Below are 20,675 nucleotides of genomic sequence, written 5' to 3' on the forward strand. Positions count from 1 at the left end.
AATCGCCTTTTAAAAATAATGAATTTTATATCAAAATTTAACTTTATACCCAAATTGATTATTTCTGATTAATCTGATATGCCATAGTTAAAAAATTTCTGCGTGCTTATTTTTGTAGCCTGAAAATATTACAAATCATACATATTGATATAAAATATTTCTCCGCATAATGTAAAAAAAATATATATTTTCGCATCGTGCAAAAGATTAATTTTTTTTATCGAAAACAAAGATGCATGTCAACGCGACAAATTAAAAAAGGAGGCGTTGAAATCTGTTAAATGAATACGGTCGCGTAAATTTCAAAAATATCTCGAGAGTCGTACCTGCATGCGACGTTGATATCGTTGACCGTAATGCATAAAATCCCGAATTAACGTAGAATTGCGGATAAATCCGCGTGCGGAAACGCACGAGATTACGCTCGTTTCGCAACATACCGTTTGTAAGATCACGACGAGGCGCATTGCGGTTTTCCGGTCACGCGCGTACTTTATTGCCGCACCGATGTATCGGTACGATACATAAATGCGGCGAATGGTCGCTATTTTGCAAGACATCGCCCATCAGATCGCATAAAATCCCGATTAAAGCCGATGAGTATCGACAATGATGGACGCGAGCGTAAACGCTCTAATTCCTTACGGTCTGATAATATGTTGCATACGAGCATGCATAACTTTGTAATCGAAAGGTGGTGTATAATTTACGCAACTCTTGAGAAAAAAAATTTAATTTCGTGCTATATTTAAAAATTTTTTTTTTTTAGAATTTAAATTCCGATATATTAAATATATCGCAACTTAAATTTTTCTTAAAAAAGAAAATAAATTATTAAAATTAAAATTAATAAATATAAATGAAATTTAAAAAATTAAATAAATAAAAATAAAATTAATAATTTTTAACTTGGTTCGTTTTCGAAATTTCCTTAAATATTAATTTTTAATAATATCTTACAATTAGATAGAGAATCTCAAAATATATATAATAGAATTTTTTCAAATATTTCGATCTATTATTGGTCGAGATCATTATTTAAAATATCAATTGATTAAACTACTCGATCCTTCGCAACATGAAGCATACATTATCCGATATGACACTCCTGCGAAGAGATGAGATAACTGGCCGATGGTTGTCGCGCACTCAGCAGAATCCAGAGAGCGACTTGGAGCGGGATGAAGCGAGTTGCAAGCGGTCGGTTTTATATCGGGACACCGTGCAGGCAAGATTGGCCGATACGAGGTCGCAGGTGTTCGAGGCACGCAAACTAAAGAACTATCCGGAGAAATTACCTTCATTTCCAGCGTCTTGAATCCTTGAGAGTTCCTCTCGATTGCGTGCCACGAACACCGTCGTGGATCGACTGAATTTATGAACTGAGCTCGCGATTGCGATCCGGACGACCGATTTGGTGGTACACGATATCTGAAAGACGAGAGACGATGTTAAAATTAAAAATAATAAGTATCTCGAGCTGGACAGAGTATATAAGCCGCCAGATTTCAGCGCAGAGTCGCTCTCAATTAATTGAGAATTTTATCGCCGGCCGCGACTCGTTTTCGAGCTAACATTGCACAAATGAAAGAAAAGAACGTAGTAATTAAACTGCATGTGTTAATTGGAATTAAACATGCGTTTGTGTCTTTCTTTCTAGAAAAATATTCTAAAATGATAATATACTCAATCTTTATTGTTTAATTAGCTTTTTATAATTGATATAGCTTATAATGGATGTAAAATAAAGTATACGCGCATTAAAAAATTCCAGTTCTTATTTTTAAAAAATCATTAATTTTTTGTTACTCAAAATATAAAGTTTTGTGCTCAAAATTTTTAAAGTGATTGATTTTATGGACGGATTCTGAGATTCGATATACAAAGAATTTTTATTCTGGTTGTTCACCATATTTGCTTGCAAATAACCATCATGATGTAAAGATATTACTAACATTATTACACGCATGCCCTTATTAAATTTCCATCTGAAGAATAAATCAAGAACAATCTCTCGCACGCATGATATTCACGCATACACAGATGTAGAAGCGTGTACATGTCATGTACGTATTTGTACATGACACACATTGCGCATCCAGTGCGTATCCCTTATAAGGGGGTTGCGTCGTTGTTCGGAAGATCGAAAGGGACCCGGAGACTAAGGGGGGGAGGGACATCAAAGCGAGATTGGCCGTGTAAACCTGCAAACAACAAAGTCAGTCCTTCCTCCCTCTCCTCCTCCTCTCCTCTCGTCCTTGTGCTCTTCCTCATTGTGCCTCATCCTCGGATCTCGTCGCCTCTCTCCAAACCTGCTTAGATCGAGAACTAGGGGACATCAGATCCGCCCAGGACGAGCCCTGCTCGAAGGACTCTCGAAAGCGAGTCGAGTATGCACTGTAAAAAAATTTATCGAGAACATTTGGTTTGGGAGAAGATTGAAATTTTTTTGCGAGGATAAAAACGTTAGTCGGACGAGCGGGCAGAGAGACCGAAAAGAAGGAAGCTACCGCCGTAATAGAGCACTGTGATTAGACAAGCTGTTTGATACATCTTGGTAATCATCTTGCCCGATGGCGGAAATTGCCGCAAAATTTTCGCATAATTGAATGTTTGAGTTTCGAAATTTGTTGACAAAAACATAACACGTCAACTCACATCATATTCTGTAATATTTAGGAAATAATAGTTTCGAAGCTTAGTTGATGTTATGACGCAACAACTGCTTCACGCAAGTTTATTAAGAAATATTTGCGTGACATTTCTGCTTACATCTGGAGCTGAAAGCGAGTAGCGGACCGGACGTGAGACAGGACGTATCGAATTGAAAGCCATAATTATGTTATGCATGGAATTTTAATTTCACGGAGCTAAACTTTCTTGCGGAATTGTGGAAGCGTAAAAAAGTATCGGTCGGTGTGATTCGCGCACCGGTTCGGTCGACAAATCATCATTAACGGGTACCGCTGTGCGTTAGAAGTGACGTAGCAGACACGGTCGAGGGATCGATCGGTATACGCGTTTTGCCTTTACAGGCGACCGTAGAGCTTGAATTATGCATCGGCCTGAAAAGAGGATAGACGAGAAGAGAAAGAGGCGAATGGGTTAACCGAGTCGTTAACGAGCCGACGAGAGAAAAAGAGAGATAAAAGAAAGCAACGCCGAAACGTTGAAACTTTAAGTTATCGTGCGCCCAACTTTTTAATGAAATAAATTATCTGCGGAAAAATGGCCCGACCATGTCGCTTAACCGATGCTGACCGCGCCAACGCGTTGCGTTGCGTTGTTCGACCGGCAAGATTTATTTACTCGGTTTATCTTCGACAGCTTTAGTCGACTTATCGGGAACAATTTTTTCCTTTACTGCGAGATCGTTTCCCGAACGCGATAAATTGTGCAACGAGTCCATAGTTATATCTCGTTCTGTGTGTAAAGTGATAAGACGGAAATGTATGTATGAGGGTCCAATAAAGTGTAAAAGAATGCGTGATTAATCATCTTCTGCCCAGAATTTAACATCACTTCATTAAAATATCTCACAAAAACTTTTTAAAAGAGTGTCTTGATAGACAAATGAGATAATTGCTTGTAATTTTTACGCTTTTACAGTTTAAAAACATTGTAGAGATGTGGATTTCGAAAGTCAATTTTTCGCTCGTGTGTTGTTGGAATATCAATGATATGTAAATTATTAATGTAATATTTCTGGTATTTAATGTTTCTGGTATTTATTTTGCACTGTTTGTATTAATATTGCAATTTTTCTGAACAGTAATTTTTTATTTATAGATTTCTTTCTAATCTGATTATTTTAGGCAGAAAGATTAGATGAAGAAAATTTATTTTGTCACTTTGTGTCATGTCTAATTACGTTTTATTTTCTCCTAAGTTAGTCGGAGTCCAGATAGTCGAGAGTCGAGCACCATATTACACTTTAATTAAAATTATACCGTTGAATATGAACGTGTACGGTGCACCATGATCGTTAAAGCACTCTTTAAACTTTCTATAAACTCTCGTTAATTGCACTGCTTTTCGTATCACCTGTCTCTCCGGTTTTCATTTCACATTGACACATAACTGCGATGTCATCCATGACGAGATTCTCGAAATGTTTTCGGGAAAGATCAATTTCCTTTCAAAGGGTTAGCCAAGATTATCCCGATCCCATGCTTTTGAATGATGCCGATCGATTGCATAATTTCTCGATATTCGAGATCAGAAAAATATTGATTTATTTGGATAGAATTTTACAGATTAAAAAAAGAGATTTTGAAAATCTGTAGAAATGTTTGTCGCTAAAAAAATTGCATGTATCGGAAATTTTGTTTGCAGGGAAATTTATGTCATCACGAATATAATATTCAAGTTATAAATAAAATCAGTTACACAACTTGCTCTTGCAGAAAAAGAAAATTTCGAGTTTAAAATCAAATCAATAAATAATATATTTTATATACTTTCTAGAAAATTTTAAAACGTCTTATGCGATAAATTTTGCAAAACCAAACCATATTCGATGTAGTTTCTTATTAACAAGATTAATGGGGATAATGAGTGTGATGCTCGCAAGATGCATGGTTTCATAAAAGCTCCACGCGTGATAATAAAAGGTTGCCTCGAGAATGAAAGTTCACGTTGATGTCATGAAATAATCATTTGTTGGACGATGGCATTTAGTAAGACATACTTTCACGCGCGCGTCCCATAACGGCGTGTGAACGCAGAAAGTGAATCACACATGTACCGCAATATGCCTCTTTAAGATTCCATAGGGATATTTTTATTCTTCATGTCACGTAATATCCGTTTTTTCTACAGCAAACAAAATTATATTTGAACAAACGCGTTTAAACATACGACTGATATTTACCAATAATTAAATAAATACAGATATTTATGAATAATTAAATAAATAGAGAAACTATACATTTTAAACGCGAAAAAATATTTTTAATACAAACAGTAAGTAAATAATAATTTCATTTTTTACAAGGGATAAATTTCCTAATTTTATTTTATAGGATGTGGGATTTTTTTTTGTTTAACTAACTTTCATGGAGCGCGCTCGGGTCGTATGTCATCCTGGTCCTCGCAGTATGCGAGGGATGTGCGCGAATAAATTTATTACACCGAGAGATTACATATATTGCATTCATGTACAGGTATAACATAGAACTGTGACAACGCGCTCGCGACAAATTGCGCGACCGCGGCAATTTTCCTTCTTGCCCAGCGTCGTCGGGGAAAAACATTTTCCCTCCCTCTCTCTCTCTCTCTCTTTCTCGCTCCTGAAGCGCGCGTCCCGTATTCAGTTAAAGCGAGTCGTAACGTATTCCCTAGTTTGGTCCGTATAAAACAATCGCTTCTGGCACGGGCGAGGGTGCCGTATCGCGCACGTTCCTCCTCGTATAAATGGAACACCGGAATCCCGGAAAGTCGGCCGCGCGCGACTCGATGCGCGGCTTCTCCGTCGCTGTCGGGGTTCTCGCCATCGTCGTCGTCGTCGTCGTCGACGACGTCGTCGACGTCGTCGAGCAAGTCAAGCGGCTTAAAGTTATGGCCTCCGGCTTCGTCGCCCGCCCGCTACACAAGCGGACCCGAAGTTTTCCTCCTCTCTCCCTTCGCGTCCCCGCATCGGTGATTTACGCGCTCGTACATCCGCGGCTTCGCTCTATATACGTTGGCCCCGGGCCCATCGCGGCTTCTCTTTCCTTCCGCTCGACCGAGCCCGCTTAGCCCCGTTTTCGTCGCTCGCAGACCGAATTCGATTCCTTCTTCCTGAACGTCGATGATGGTTGTCGATAAAATACGCGGGACCGATGCAAGAGGAGCGAAGTAAAAATTACAAACGGGATTACATGTACGAAGAATAAAAGGTAGCGTGGGAAAATGAGTAAAATTTCACTACACCTCGTGTCGATCAAAAGAAAAAAATGGCAATCATAAAAGAGTATTGTTTTTTTATTATGAATATTATAAATTTAATTGTAATTCAATTTATATAACTTTAATATAAATTTATAATACTGTAAATTTTTAAATAGCTTATTATAATAATATTTTATAATAATAATCGATGCTGAAATAAAGCAGCTTTTTTGCGAAAGTGAGAGTTTATTGATATTTTTAATATGGTCATATATGTGACCTTGCAACAGTATTCCGTAATGAGTTATTAATAGTTATCTATAATTATTGAAGACCATCGTACGCGCGGATTCTTGCGATAATCACGCAGTGAATATGATGTAACTTTTTTTTATTCTTCACTAAACGCAACGTAAAATTTTATTATTTATGATTATTCTCTCTGTACATATTTTACAATATATAATATAAAATAATTATAATAAGATACTAAGAAAAACATCGGAATAAGATATACAGAATAGCATGATTAATGTTTTTTGACGAGGTGCAACTTTGTTTTATGATTTTTCAGTAATAAATAAATTATTCATGCGTCTTTAAATGATAAGTCTCGAACATCAATCTCGAAAATATTTTTCGATTATTTTAAATATTTATGAAAAAAAAACAATATTTTTGATATTAACGTTTTATTTTATCCTTTCTCTTTTCTTTATGCAATATAAATATCTACAAAACATATTTAATATATCATTTTACGATTACCATTTCTCTATCGATGGAGATTCTCTAGCTGGACCAGATTTTTCACATTTTTTGGTTTCACAAATCGCTTCTTCCCAAAAATATAAATTTTAACAATAATCTTCTGTGTGTCCTACGAAAAAAGCATTTTTTTCTATCATCCATATCAACTTCAAATATCACGCAAAAAAAAAAGTTGTACTGCAGCTCTATCCGCATTATGGCAATTGCTAACGATCGTTTGCTTTACACAGTTCCGTAACATTATCCTTCTACCACAGCGGTAATGAGATTTGCATTACGATCGATCGGCGAACGCATCGAAAGTAGAACGTCATTGAATTACAAAATGGCAACATGCATTAGCGGTATAATTGAAATAAATTAGAATCCACTTAGATGTACTACCACGCCGTTATATATGATAGGTGAATTCCAACGGTTAAATGACTCGCATAGAATCTGTTATGCTAATGCAACGTTTATTTATATCCCGTTGATCATCTAATTTCATATCTAATTGCAAATCTCTTGATTCAATCGCGTTTCATTACATAAATCATTGTAAATCATTGTCATCGATATTTTTTATGAAAAAGATAAGAATAATCGGTGGAATCTTTCTATAAATTTATTATAAAATTCATTTCTTATTACAAGATTTATTTCTTTTGATATAATTATTACAATAATTAACTTCACATTTATTCTCTTACATTCTCTTATTTTCTTTTGTCTAACTCATTAGAAGTTATTTTTGCAGCAACTTGAGAACAATCACTCTTTAACTACGTCTGGTGGCCTGACCAACGAGTTGCATTACTACTGATAACACATTTATATATAGCAAAAAGCTTATATTTCCGGTTACACAAAATTCTATAAAATTCATAATTTCTCAGATTTAATAGAATTTAATGAACAATCCTTTCAGACAATTTTAAATTAATTTTTATCTTTCCTTTATCTTGAAACTTTAGATAGATTATATAAATGTATACCCCCATATATCCCTCATCATATAGACATTCTCCCTGGCCGTCTCCGATGCGTTTGTCGCGACCAATCTTTAACGATTGACTGAATCTCGCGGACAAACGGATAGTCGAGTGTACGTGTATGGCACGGAATCTCTCGAAATCGAACGACTCTTCTCGAATGGACGGTGGATGAGAAGTTTCGGAATCGCTCGTTACATGCAGCCCGTGTTCCCGAATAGGATGTCACGTCCCCATGGAACGTGCGACGTGGGCCTTCCCCTTTCCAATCTCGCCGTTCATTCTATCAGGCCTCTTCCCCTCTCTGTTTTATATATATATACATTTATGTGTGTGGTACATGTGTGTATATTCTCTCTCTCTCTCTTCCTCTCCCCTCTTGCCTTCACCTGGCGGTGTCGCACACTCGGCTCCCTGCGGGCGCAAAGCGTACGTGAAACCGGTGGGTCTCGTCCTCCCCTCTCCCCTACCTCCTCCCTCACAAGCTACCGGTACTCTCCCGCTTCCGTACGACATCCATAATGTCTGTCTATTCACTCTCGACTGAGCCGCGCTGCCTCTGACAGCGTATGAATTCCAACTTGAATATGTATTGTCGGCGCCAAATTAATATATACAGCCGCGATCGCGCACTCCCCTCCGCGGAGCCCCCGCGTGCTCCATATCGCAGCTTCTTCGCCTACCATCTCTTCGTCACTTTTCCTCCGCGTCTTCCTTCCTCCCTTCGTTCTGCCCCTCTACGAGCGCAATGCTTTTCTACCGCCGCTTCTAAATGTAATTTAATAATGTCTGCTGCCGCCGACGCTACCGGGGCCTCCTCAGGATCCTCGTGATTCAACGACGCGGAATAACGATTTTTACAAGGAACCGTCAGGATGTTAACTCTCTCTCTCTCTCTCTCTCTTTCTCGCGGCGAGCCTTACGGCGGATTAATATTCTCCGCTATCTAAAAAGCGAAGACGAAATACGTCGCGGACTTTGTGAGACAGGGAATTAAATTTCACGGCAACGCGCGCGCGCGCGGCCCTATTGCGCTCCCGACGCGCAATTATTGTTTCTAATTGTGTGAAAGATACGAGAAAAAAGAGCCTAAGAAAGTGTCAAAATTAGACGGCTGCAAGAAACGAAGAAAATTGATAATTGTACGCTTAAATATTGAAATTACAACATATGTATCAATGTTTAAAATTTAAACAATTTTTAATCTTTGACATATATATATGAATAATGAATTTAAATTTAAGCGATATATAATAATTACAATAAATTCAAATATATATTTTAAATACAATTTTTTCCAAGAATATTAATATAAAGTATATATAATATTTTATAATATTTTATAAGAAGACTTGTGAAAGACTTAAAAAAAATAATTGTGCTTGTATGTGTATAAATATGTGTGTATGCTAATATTAAATGTGTAATTATATATGTACGTTCAATTTCCTTCATAACATTTAATATGATAAAGTTTATTTCGCGAAAAAATCTATATGAAATATTATTCTCTACATTTTTCAAATTTTTAAAAAATTGTTTAATATCTTTAATATTTTTTCAACTGTGTGAATCTCATAAAGATACAGATGTAGGAAATTCGATATTTTATTATAGACAGGTGAATATAACGGCGAATACCGCGGATTAAACGAATGAATTTGCCGTGAATACGAGACGAGATCAGAACCAATCGTCAGTCCTCAGCATCACAGTTCGTCAGGTAACGTTCTGCATTTCGTCATGCCTCATTACCTAGATTTACGAAGACTCCGAGATAGACAGAACCGCACGCGAATACTGTGACTGCCGACTAGGAAACGGCAGTTAATCGGACGAAACGGAGAATATCGGAGAGGAAAAAGCAGGAAAGAGCAACGAAGAAATCGTGCCTTCAATAGTAATATTCCCCGAGGTGGAGAATTATTGGAGGAATTATCGATGTAGAAAAAAATAACGAACACAATTACATGGATCACGCCTTATTTTACAAGTTAATCAGTCGATTCTTACTCTTTATAATATAAAAAAGCTGTCATATTTATCATCGATGAATTTGAAAACCTTAAGCTTAATTCAGACTGTTATTCCATGTAATTTAATTTATAAAGATTGTTGCATTTTTAGCATTAAAAAAATTTCGGAGTAATTAAACAAATAAATCATTAATGATTAATTAAATTATCTCTAAAAAAAAAACCTGATGCATTATATAGAAATCTTTTATACATATTATCTCTTATATATTCTTTATCTCTTATATTTACCTATATTAGTAGTTACTTTGCTTATGCATTTAATTTACAGTTACCTTTATTATATTTTATTATCCTCGGTAGTCTTCAAATTCACTGCCTTCCTTTTCTTCCTTCGAATCTCTTACTTCATTACAGTTTCTTTTCACCATCACCTTCGCTTGTATCTCTTCGCTAGCTCGTCCTCGTCAGCTTCTATGATGCGGTAGATGCACGGAATGACGTATTGACACCTCCGTCCACTCATCCTCGCCATTTATCGCGAATAGAAGGCTCGAACTACTCCGCCACTCTGCCGAACGGACACGGCGGATACATATTTCACGGCGGCCAAAGCACGTCGATGCGTTTCACCCCGCTCTAACATCCGCCATATCGTTTTTTCTTCGTTGTTCATTAATGCGCCACACATACATGACAGGTATTTTTTAAAAATATACAAACGGGAAAAAGTAGACTGTATATATGAAACAAAATTTTTTTCTCGTTTCTTAAACTTCTTAATCGATATTTCACCGTAAAACATTATTTGAATTATCGCGAAATTTGATAGAATTATTTACAAAGATATGTTAATATAGTAATGTAATATAACTAAATTTATACGAAATTTTGAACTACGTTGTGCAAACTTGGCCAATGTTACAGGAAATTCACGGTTTTGGAGTCAAACAAGTTATCATGTGCGTTTATTAATAACTATATATGTATGAGAGAAATAGAGATGTATTTATATATTATCATAATGTGTGCTGTTAATAATATACTTTAGAAATGTCATATTATGATGACATTACTTTAAAACAAATTTAAAAAGAAAAGAATCCATTGTTCTTTTCCTTAGCTTTTCATACGTAGCAATTTTCAAAATACCGTTTGCATCAACACGCTTGAACAACTTGATTGATATGCGTGGAGGATCAAATTCGTCATACCTGGATGATTTCCAATTTGTTTGCTTTTTTAAGACGCTTTTTTTACATTTGTAACGCAAGATGTACGGGTCTTTGAGGGTCATTGAACGTCCATTACACTGTACGAGCGTGCGATCAATTAACCCTCTCTTTAACTTGATGGAAGACCAGTGAGATTTGTATCGCGACGGCTTGGTTCAGCAGTGATTAAATCCAGCACGAAGGAAACGTCGAGAATACACGTGTTATCGACACGTCCGTTTTTTGATTCCGTTTTTTTTCCCAATCAAAGATTTTATTTCTCTCGCGAATAATTGCTTCGTGTAAATTTCGAGCGGCCATTCGATCGCTCATCAATGTCATCTGTCATTACCTGTGTATCATCGGCATTTACCGGCTTTGACGTTTTAGTCGATAACGTTCGATGAATTAAAATTGCCGAGATTTATATGAAGTTTAGTGAAATGCTTCTTCAAATAATTTGATGTATTTATCGCTATTATTTTTTTTACACGAAAATATATTATCTTTTATATTGCCACTTATTTCAACGAAAATATCAGCTTGAGACAAGCGATAAAATGCATAATTATTAGTTATATTATATTTTTTTTAAATAGCGTAGTCTATGTTTTACAATTTTTTTATATGAAATATTAAAAATCGAGGATTAAAGACCAACAGATATGACGTAAAATAATAATAATCTTCTTCCATATATGTTCGGCAAAATCGCTATTCGTATAATTATACGAGAGTCTCTAAAATTAACGGTAGTTACAGACACGTGCGCGTTCACAAAAGGAGATGGAAAAGTCCTAACGATTAAATAGCAGCAGGGAAACGTCGGAGCTCGTGATGGAGAAAAAAGCGTGGAAAATGGTTCGGCGGACATCACCAAGGGAATGAACGGTGGATGAGAGGGTGGGGGAGGGGGAGGAAGGTCCACCGCGAAAGAATGTCGAGGAATGCGAGCGATCCCGGGGAACGACAGCGTCGACGTCGAGGATGAGTTTTTGCTCGATTTGCTCGAAAGCGGGGAAGATTGCGACCTACGGCGGTAACGACGTCTTCGGGAGAATCATCCCGGTGATGGTACGAGACCCGGAATGGTTACGCAACATGCGTCTTGGATCGATAGCGTGCATGTATGCGTGGCCACGTATGATTCCTCGCTCTACCTCGAGCCCGAATATCTTTTTGGTATCGACTGTACGCCAGTTAGTTTGCGGTTCTTCCAGGAATTTGAACCCTATGATCCTTGGCACTGATCCCTCTCGTGTTCCGAATCTTCGTCGAGGGCTGCCGCTAGCTTTGAAGGCCGCTGCCGAGAAACGGGAAAGGACCAAGGGCCAATGAGGAGGCAAGAGAATTCCTCCTCTCGACGATAAGCCCTTCTTCTCTCACAAAGGAACTGCGGAGGCTAATAAAAATCAGTCTGTTTGCTTAGCTGCTATTACGCTCGATGTCGCAATCAAACTACGCATCGTAGGCAAATTTGGTACTGCTGAGACGAGTGCTCCTTGTTACAAACTTCCATTTCGTCATTTCTCTTGTCTATCACAAAGCCAATAATTTTATTTCACATCTGATGATGTCTTTGTTTGACCATTATCTCGAGTACTAGCATGAATTATATATGTGTTACTTTAAATATATTATATTGTTAAACGTCTAAAAATAAATAGCATTATTCTAAATTTTGTACTACTGTTTTTAATTGAATTCGCTTTCGTTTCTTCTTTAATTGTACACCGGAAATCGTTTGCTAGTATTGTACACACACGCTTCCGCTCCCTTTTCACTCATTTTCTCATTGGGGTCCGGGGCTGTAACAAATTACCGATCAACAAGCGCAGAAGTACGAGGGGGCGTTTAAAGAGGTGACGTCACAATAATAACAAACAATTGTAACGTCTCGCCGTTTGTACGACTGCACCCTAACGAGCCTAAGCTAGCCCTCATTGCGTTCTATTGGTTGGACAAGAGAGTCGCTTGCTCTTTGTGGCAGTCTCTCTATTTCTCCTCTCTTCTTCTTAGGCATCTGCCTGAGAATTATCACGTGACACGAGGGAGGGGAAGAGAGAAAGGAGGGACGCTGAATTAGTCGTAAGTCACTCAGCCGCGGCTTGTTAGCGTCGTTAACCCTGACCCCGGGATATCGTCTTCGCTACGACGGCGTTCCATTGCGTTTTCGAGTGGACGACTGGCATGGCGGAGGAAAACCATAAGCCCCGAAACACGATCAGATTGGATGGTATCTCTCCGCGATCTCGCGTTCTAGATGCCATTCCCCTGAATGTCGTCTCATCGGCATTTCCTCGACGAATCCGAGCCGGATAACGCGCGATCGATATCGCTCGCGAGGAAGATTTCGCCAATAAATTTATTAGAAATTTATTTAAATATATTTACTTTTAATAGATTTGGAATTTTGAAGAATCTTCATGAAACGCGTAGAAAATAATTTTTTTTAAATTATCATATTTATTGTGTGATGTAAATTGGGAAAAAGCTATTTGTTACATGAATTCATGCCTTGCGTATACATTTTTTTTTTAATTTATATTCTGTAAACATTTATAAATGCCTAGCTGTTATTTTAATATTTAATAGATTTGAGAAATATATTTTTACAAATATATTTGAAACAAAATATTGAAATATTGAGCATTGCAATATTTATTTGTATTTTATTGTAATTATTTATTTATTAATTAAGAAAATAACAAATAAATACAATTAATAATAATATTTACTCTTTTGGAATAATTTTCATTTTAAATTTATATGATGATTTTTACTTGATTTATTTATTTGATTCTTTTAGAAAGAAACACAAGTTCCTTTTCGGAGCAAAAAGTAACTAAATTTTAAAAAACTTAATTTTGCATAAATATTTCAATGACGTAGTTTTACTGCGAGCTCAATTTACTTCTAGGATAGGTATACGCCATAAGAAATTATTATTATTATTATTATTTCTCTTCGGATATTTTCAGTAAGATATCTTGCAAATGTTACGTGAACAATACGCATTATTTAGCGTCTCCGAGGACAAAGTGCCAATAGAACAAGGGATAGATCGCGATATAAAATCTGTGTCCCGTTATTCGATACTTTCTCCGATTCCGCAAAATCGAGATAACGATTCAAATGCCCGAAGGGCTCGGGGTCGTAAATTGTTGCGCTGGCCTCGAGGCTCTTTCGAGTTTCGTATCTCTGTCGTAGGACGAGAGGCATGCGTATAGTATGAGATTAAGATACGGATACACTCCATTTAATCAGTTTGCGGGACCGAGAGAGAAGCCCCGATATCCATGGAAAGCACCTGATCGCCTCCCCTTTCCACCATTGCAACGAAAAGAGAATCGAGAGAGGAATCCGAGAGAGGGGGAGAAGAGAGAGAGGGACGATTAAAAGGGGAGGACATATAGGGATGGAAGAGAATGACTCCTCGATCGCGCTTCTTTCCAAATTTCGTCGCTCCGAGGAGGAGAGGCGCGGGGGAGCAAAAGTAGGAGGAAAGGACGAGATAAATTCGCGGCTTTACTGCGCCCTTAAAGTCGCGGGGAATCTCTTTAACGACTTGGCAGACCGCCACCGTGGTGGCCTTCCTGGCGAAGAGCTGCAACGCGAACATCGAAACGTCGCTCGCTCTCGCAAATGTGCGCGCGGGCTCGAGAACGACAGACGAATGTGAGCTCAAACGTGTGCGAACAAGAGGGAGAAGGAGAGAGAATGGAGCTTGGGTTATCATTCATTCGCTCTCGAGCGAGCCGCGAGAGCTCTGTTAATGACAGTCCTGTAGAATTACTGCGGAACTTCAGGGAGGCGCGCGACGTGAAGGTTGAAAAACGCACGGGAGAGAAAAAATGAATCCATCGAGAGAAATTCCGCCAACGGGCGAGGATTATCTTCCTCTTCAGAGAGATGACTCCGCTCTCCTCCTCGCCCTTTCTCTCTTTCTTAATATTTCCTGCCGAAAACTCTTTCGCCAGCTGCGTTCTCGAGCCTGCCTTTGGAAGCATCGCTCCTTGAGAATGCTTTATTTTACTGTTACCGCCAGATCCAGGAGGTCCCGTTATTGCCTCATTACTATCGAAACGTCCCCGTGCAAGATGAGTAACGCGAGATTTGAGTTTGCGTAAACTAGAATCGAGGAGGAGAGAGAAGGACGGTCGAGGGGGATGGCCTCTAGAGAGAAGATACTTCGGTTTTCGGAGATTTACGAGTCAACTACACGATAAGAGATTTTGAGAATCTAGGATGAAGCTCTCCGATGCCCTCATTGTCCGTTCAGATTTGGCCCTTCGATCCGATCAATTTTCTCTCTCTTTCTCTCCCTTTTTTGTTCTTTTCCCCTGTTTGTTCGACGTGATAGCTGACCGACGAATCGAGTTTCTATCCTACCTACGTGAACTCCGAAATGACGCCGTTATCATTAAGAACGGTCTTATCGGTCGTAGGGAGTGACTATTATCTCTGAGCTGTTTCTGCCGCCCGTCCAACGAAGACGTTCTCCTTTCTAGATATAACCTCGTTGGTCGAATCTGGAAAGTCCCGGTGGTTTCGCGGGAAGTAAAGATCCACAAATGTTCTTTGATATCACAACATTACGTGATATCGAATAAAACGTAATTGCAGCTAGAAAAATCAAATTGTGTTTCTACCGAAAAAAGAAATAAAAATTTCGCGCGCGATCTTCTTTCGAACTGTTCACCCTTTTGCTATCAAATATCCATATGAATGATGATATGGATTGAAAATGAAATTTTTTGTCTTTATAGACACAACGCATTTAAACCCTAGTAATAAATAATATATTGATAATATAATATTTATCTTTTAATTTTTTTAATGACATCTTTGATGAAAAATCTAATATTATAAATTCTTTTCCTTAATTTTTGATACGCATGATAAATTATATGTCTAATTATATGTCTAACAAAGCATATATATCGATATTATTATTAAAAGCTATAGAAGTTTTAAAATTGACATTTCTAGTACACGTTTGAAATATTATAAGCTTCAATATTCAAAATAATCACTTTAATATTTGTCACGATATTTGATGAGCGAAAATATTTTATGTTGATTACGTGTGTAATGCAATAAAAAATCTTATAAATTCATTACAAAAGATGTAGATTAATTTAAAAACATTATATAGCGAGACGGTCTTTCTTTCGCCGTCCTTTTCCATCGAGTCCTGGTATTCAGCCTATCGATCCGTGGAATTTTTTTTATTGCCGTTACTTTCGCGACGATCCCTTCGTCAGCTAAGAGAAGGTAAACATCGTAAAAAAAATTCGCACCCCCGAGTGTTTGCTTAGGTCCCGCAAGAGGAATATCATCTCATTATGTTGTCCGAAGAAATTGGTGACATAACTTCGGGATCATCCATACTCTGAAAACAGCACATCATAATTCTCACAAATGTTGATTAATTAAATGTGTATAAAAACTATATTATTAAATTTTACATAAAAAATATAATAAATTATATATAAAAAGACGTTTAAATAAAATAGTGAAACGGTAGTGATCTTGTATCTTGTACAATAGTACTTGAAACAGCCGTATAAGATGAGCGAACGAGTTTTGAAATCGTATAATTTCTCCAAACGAAATTTCATAGCGACGAAAAAAGCAGTCGAAGGTTTATAAATCCAAAGACGAATGGCCTCTGGACTTATCGTGAAAAACGTAATCCGACAAAAAACGTTAACGCGGCTATTGTTATCGACTACGGACAAACAGACCGTGGTCTTGGAAATTATTACAGGATATATTGCTAAATTATAGTAGCTTCGGATTTAACGCGAGCCAATGGACGGGCAAAAGGACGTGCTCGTCTCCGCGAAATCGTAAAGCGGCTAGTTGTGCGCTTAACCGGAAAACTGGCGGCAATTTTATTTTTCCCGGCAATTCTCTCTCTCTCGGGCACGTTATTTTTAAGCGGTAGCAGAGGAAGCCCCGGTTTACCATTATATAGAATGCGGCGAAACAAAGGAAATCACAAATATCTTCCGCGAAATCCCTTTCCCCATCTGCCTTCCCGGAATAATCTAAAAAGGGTAAAAGGTCAACTTCCGCTTTCCTGAATGAAACTAGCCTTATAAATGCATTCACTTCCTGTTTTGTGATAATATACAACATTTTATAATCAATATTAATATAATGTGCAATTTTACATTGTGTGGACGGGTACAAGAAAAACTCGAAATCGAAATAAAATCGAGATTTGCAATCAGCTTTATAAAAAAAATATTGGCTTTATTATTAAAAATATTTTCAATTTGTCAATTTTTTTGCGAATTATTCAAATATAAATTTTTAAATGCCTTTGTTATTTAGCCAAATGCTTAGAATATATTCATTATTATTGAATTTGATTGATTAATCTACATTTCCCTTGAAACTAAATATAAGTAATTATATAGCATTGTAATTATATGGTTTTTATTGTACAACTATAATACATCTTCACATTTATTCTCGATAGTCGCGGTTCAATATTTACTTTGCTTTTATTTACGTCTGACAGAGATTCTCTATATTTTTCTTTTCCCATATATTTTTTTCTTATTTTATCTTCTCTTTTTTTATTTTCTGGTTTGTTTTATTTACACACTTGTAACAAATATATATTCCTGCAATATTTTATTTATTTAAACATTAGACATGTATAGATTTCAATTGAGCTTTTGTAAAATTAATCTAAATCCACGCAGCTTTAAGCGCGTTAATATTGCTCAATTTGCAATGATGATTAATATTATTTTCCTCGAGAATTTTCTGACAGATTAAGTTGACGGGATAGATCAGCCGTGTCTACGTAGAGCTATGCTTCGGAGGTCAGGATTAGTAAAGTTCAGTTGATGCCAGAGCAAGCCCCGGGGAAGGAGAAACGATCCCTAAGCGAGTGATAAAATTCCTTTCCAAGTTATATTAACGCCGTTAGTCGTACCCACGGTGCCCCTGAACGAACTTTAATCGTGAATAATGAAGGAGCCCAGCGGCGATTATTTTTCTCGCAGAAGGGACTGGCGGCATTAGACGCAGCTCTCGAACTTTGGCGCGGGACCATTTTTTTGCAGTTCCCAAAGAATCTTTGTCAGACGGGGAAATAGATTTGACTTCTTGCTCGTTGTTTGATTCTGGATATACTTATCGTAAATTATGGTATTTAAAGATGGCCGAGAGAAAGAGAGAGAAAACCTTACACACTTTCCATTTAAATTGTAAAATTACGGCTCTGAAAGTCTCTTCATTTATTATTATTAGGACAAACGATCAATTTCCTAAATTTATTTAGTTTTACACATTATTTTAAATTGAAAGCAAGCTTGACATGAAAAACGCACTTATTCTTAAAGCTTTTAAATGTAAACACTCTATTTTTTTTAAGTATAATTCTTTAAAAAAATAATAATTATATTATAATTATTTACACACACAAAGAGGCTGTTTATTAAGACGTGTACAGTTGTAATAACACAAAAACAGATTTCTCAACCGTATTACGCCGCTATCAGCGTCGGCGTGTAACAAAAGTTCTTTAAGTAGCTTTATAGAAGGCGAATAGCTTCATTTGTAATAGCGGCAGACAAAACCGTCGCTTGTGATGGTAACTGTTAGAGCGAATAATAAATTGGCAGACAATGCCTGAAGGAAGATACCCGAAGAAAATGCACAAAGAATGCTTGCGTCAGCTATCATCTGTATAACTTGCGGACGGAAAGAAAAATAATATGGCTGTGTTTTCGACATCGGTATAATTCACTCTCGCAGAATATCGTACTATTTCCAATAATTAATACTGCCGATTATTGCTACTGAAACTTACTAAAAGATCGCGACAATATGACAACGTCGAAGGGAAACAATAACAACAAGAGAACAATAGGAAATTTTGAAAATAATTAAAATTGCATAAATATAACAGATATTAAAAAATTGAAACGACTAAAATTATTTACGATAAAATTGTTGATTAAAAACAATGAAAGGATAAAAAAAAAGATGTAAAATTTAAACGCATTAAATATTTTATACTTTTACATTTTTTACCGACTGTTTTATTCGTATTAACTATATATATTTTCTTGTTATTATGTTCTTTTATCATTACAATTTAATTTCATTAAAATAATAGCGCGTTAAGCCGAGAACAATGTTAATTAATTTCTACGCAGAACTCAATAATCGAATCCTTGTACAATCGGACAGATTATTGTTTTACACATTGCTAATATGTACTTAAAATTTAAATACATGATCATGTATCAAAATCGAAATTTAATGCCGCTATTATTCGTCGATTATTTGCTACGCCAAGTGCGTTCAAAGAGAAGTTGACAGGACGGAGGACCCGAAGGAGACTTAGCCAGAATGGGGTGCTATAATCTCATTTGCGGAGTATAGTTGGTGCATAATTCCTTGCAGTGAGTAGCATAACTTTGTACTCTCTCCAAGGAACTGTACCAAACTGGCACAGCCTACGGGAGAATACCAACTTTGCAAACTTGGGACTAGCAGCGTTGACGGCGATGTACTTCCCCATATGGAATGCTTGATTCCTGCAAATAATTTCTACAACAACTACGGACTTGTCGCCTTTATGAGCAAATTAAACATGTTGTAAAAATGTTTCGTATTTGGATTCTACATCACGCAATTTAACTTGTAACTGGAATATTTTAGCAATAGCAGTTTTAATTAACTACAACGTTGAAATTTTAATATTTAAATAATTTATATAATTTTATATAATTTTATTGTATCATTCTCTCTCTGGTAAAATATTTTCTTTTGTATATGACTCTTCAAAAACTCTCTCAACAAATTTGCGAAATATTCGATGTAAAAATGTAAACTACCAATCTCACAAACTATTGAATGTTAGCATATAATATCATATATATACGTAACTTTATATATATTGTCTGAGTAATCTCATTTTCCTCCTTTATGGTCATTAAACTTAAGTCATAGTAGCGTCCACCACTTTAGGTGGCTGACTCGGCGGGATACTTAAGATGCTGCAAACCCCTAACAAGCCCTCTTGTCTTCTTTTTCTTTAGACATGCTACGAGATGGAGAGGTACCTGAAGGACGAGCCGAAGCTGCAATCGTATAAAAAACTCCCCACGGAACTGGACACGGCGCCCTGGAACCTCTTCAGGGCGCCATCGATCTCGTGGACGACATCCACCGGAACGAACGCACAATTCGACCCCCCAATCAAAATGGAGGTGCGTAACCAGATAATGTTTGCTATTAACTTTGTTACTATTAAATCGTTTCAAATCATATTTTTATTTTCTATTTAGATTTTAAAATATTTAATATAATAATAAAAATTTTGTAACATTTTAATTTTTTTTATATTATTAAATCATATTTCTTGTCGTTTTATATATTTATTTATTTATTTATTTATTTATTATGATATGTATCTCATAAAATATTAGCAATTTTATTAGCCTCGCAGAAGAATTAATCTCTATTAATCTCTCGTGAGCATTTTAGAAAATTATTTCAGTTTCTTTTTTTTAATCAGGTGACGACGTCAGATGAGAGGGATCCCCTCTGTTTGGACGACATCAAATTCAGTCCCGGCGATCATAATGATAATGGCCGTGATAGGGATCTCCTCGACCGTCACCTCGATTCCTTGTCGATGTCTTCGGCAAGTTCGGCGTGTTCAGCACTGTCCTGGGACAGCTCACCTTCCCTTTCTTGCACGGCAGTCATTCTCAAGAAGGAGCCCAGCGAAGACCTCGAGGAGGATGAAGAACACGAGGTACATTGTAAATTCTTAATTTTAATTAACAATATTCTCTATTTTGAATTTATATATATTTTATTTTTAATTT

The 20,675-nt window shown here is 36.8% G+C and overlaps 1 protein-coding gene across 8 annotated transcripts in view; it reads left to right on the top strand.

Moving 5' to 3' along the window:
* LOC145967216 (Krueppel-like factor 6) overlaps positions 1-20,675 on the top strand; it is a 325,474-nt gene that overhangs the window by 277,847 nt on the left and 26,952 nt on the right. For all 8 annotated transcript variants that reach the window (XM_083091877.1, XM_083091873.1, XM_083091876.1 and 5 more), the window contains 2 exons: positions 19,881-20,051; positions 20,360-20,602. In XM_083091877.1, coding sequence (XP_082948003.1) covers positions 19,881-20,051; positions 20,360-20,602 — 414 coding nt within the window. The remainder of the gene's footprint in view (positions 1-19,880; positions 20,052-20,359; positions 20,603-20,675) is intronic.

Source organism: Camponotus vicinus, unplaced genomic scaffold (assembly GCF_025532165.1).
Source record: "Camponotus vicinus isolate PSW18456_S1 unplaced genomic scaffold, iyCamVici1.0 SCAF_2, whole genome shotgun sequence".
Lineage (NCBI taxonomy): Eukaryota > Metazoa > Arthropoda > Insecta > Hymenoptera > Formicidae > Camponotus > Camponotus vicinus.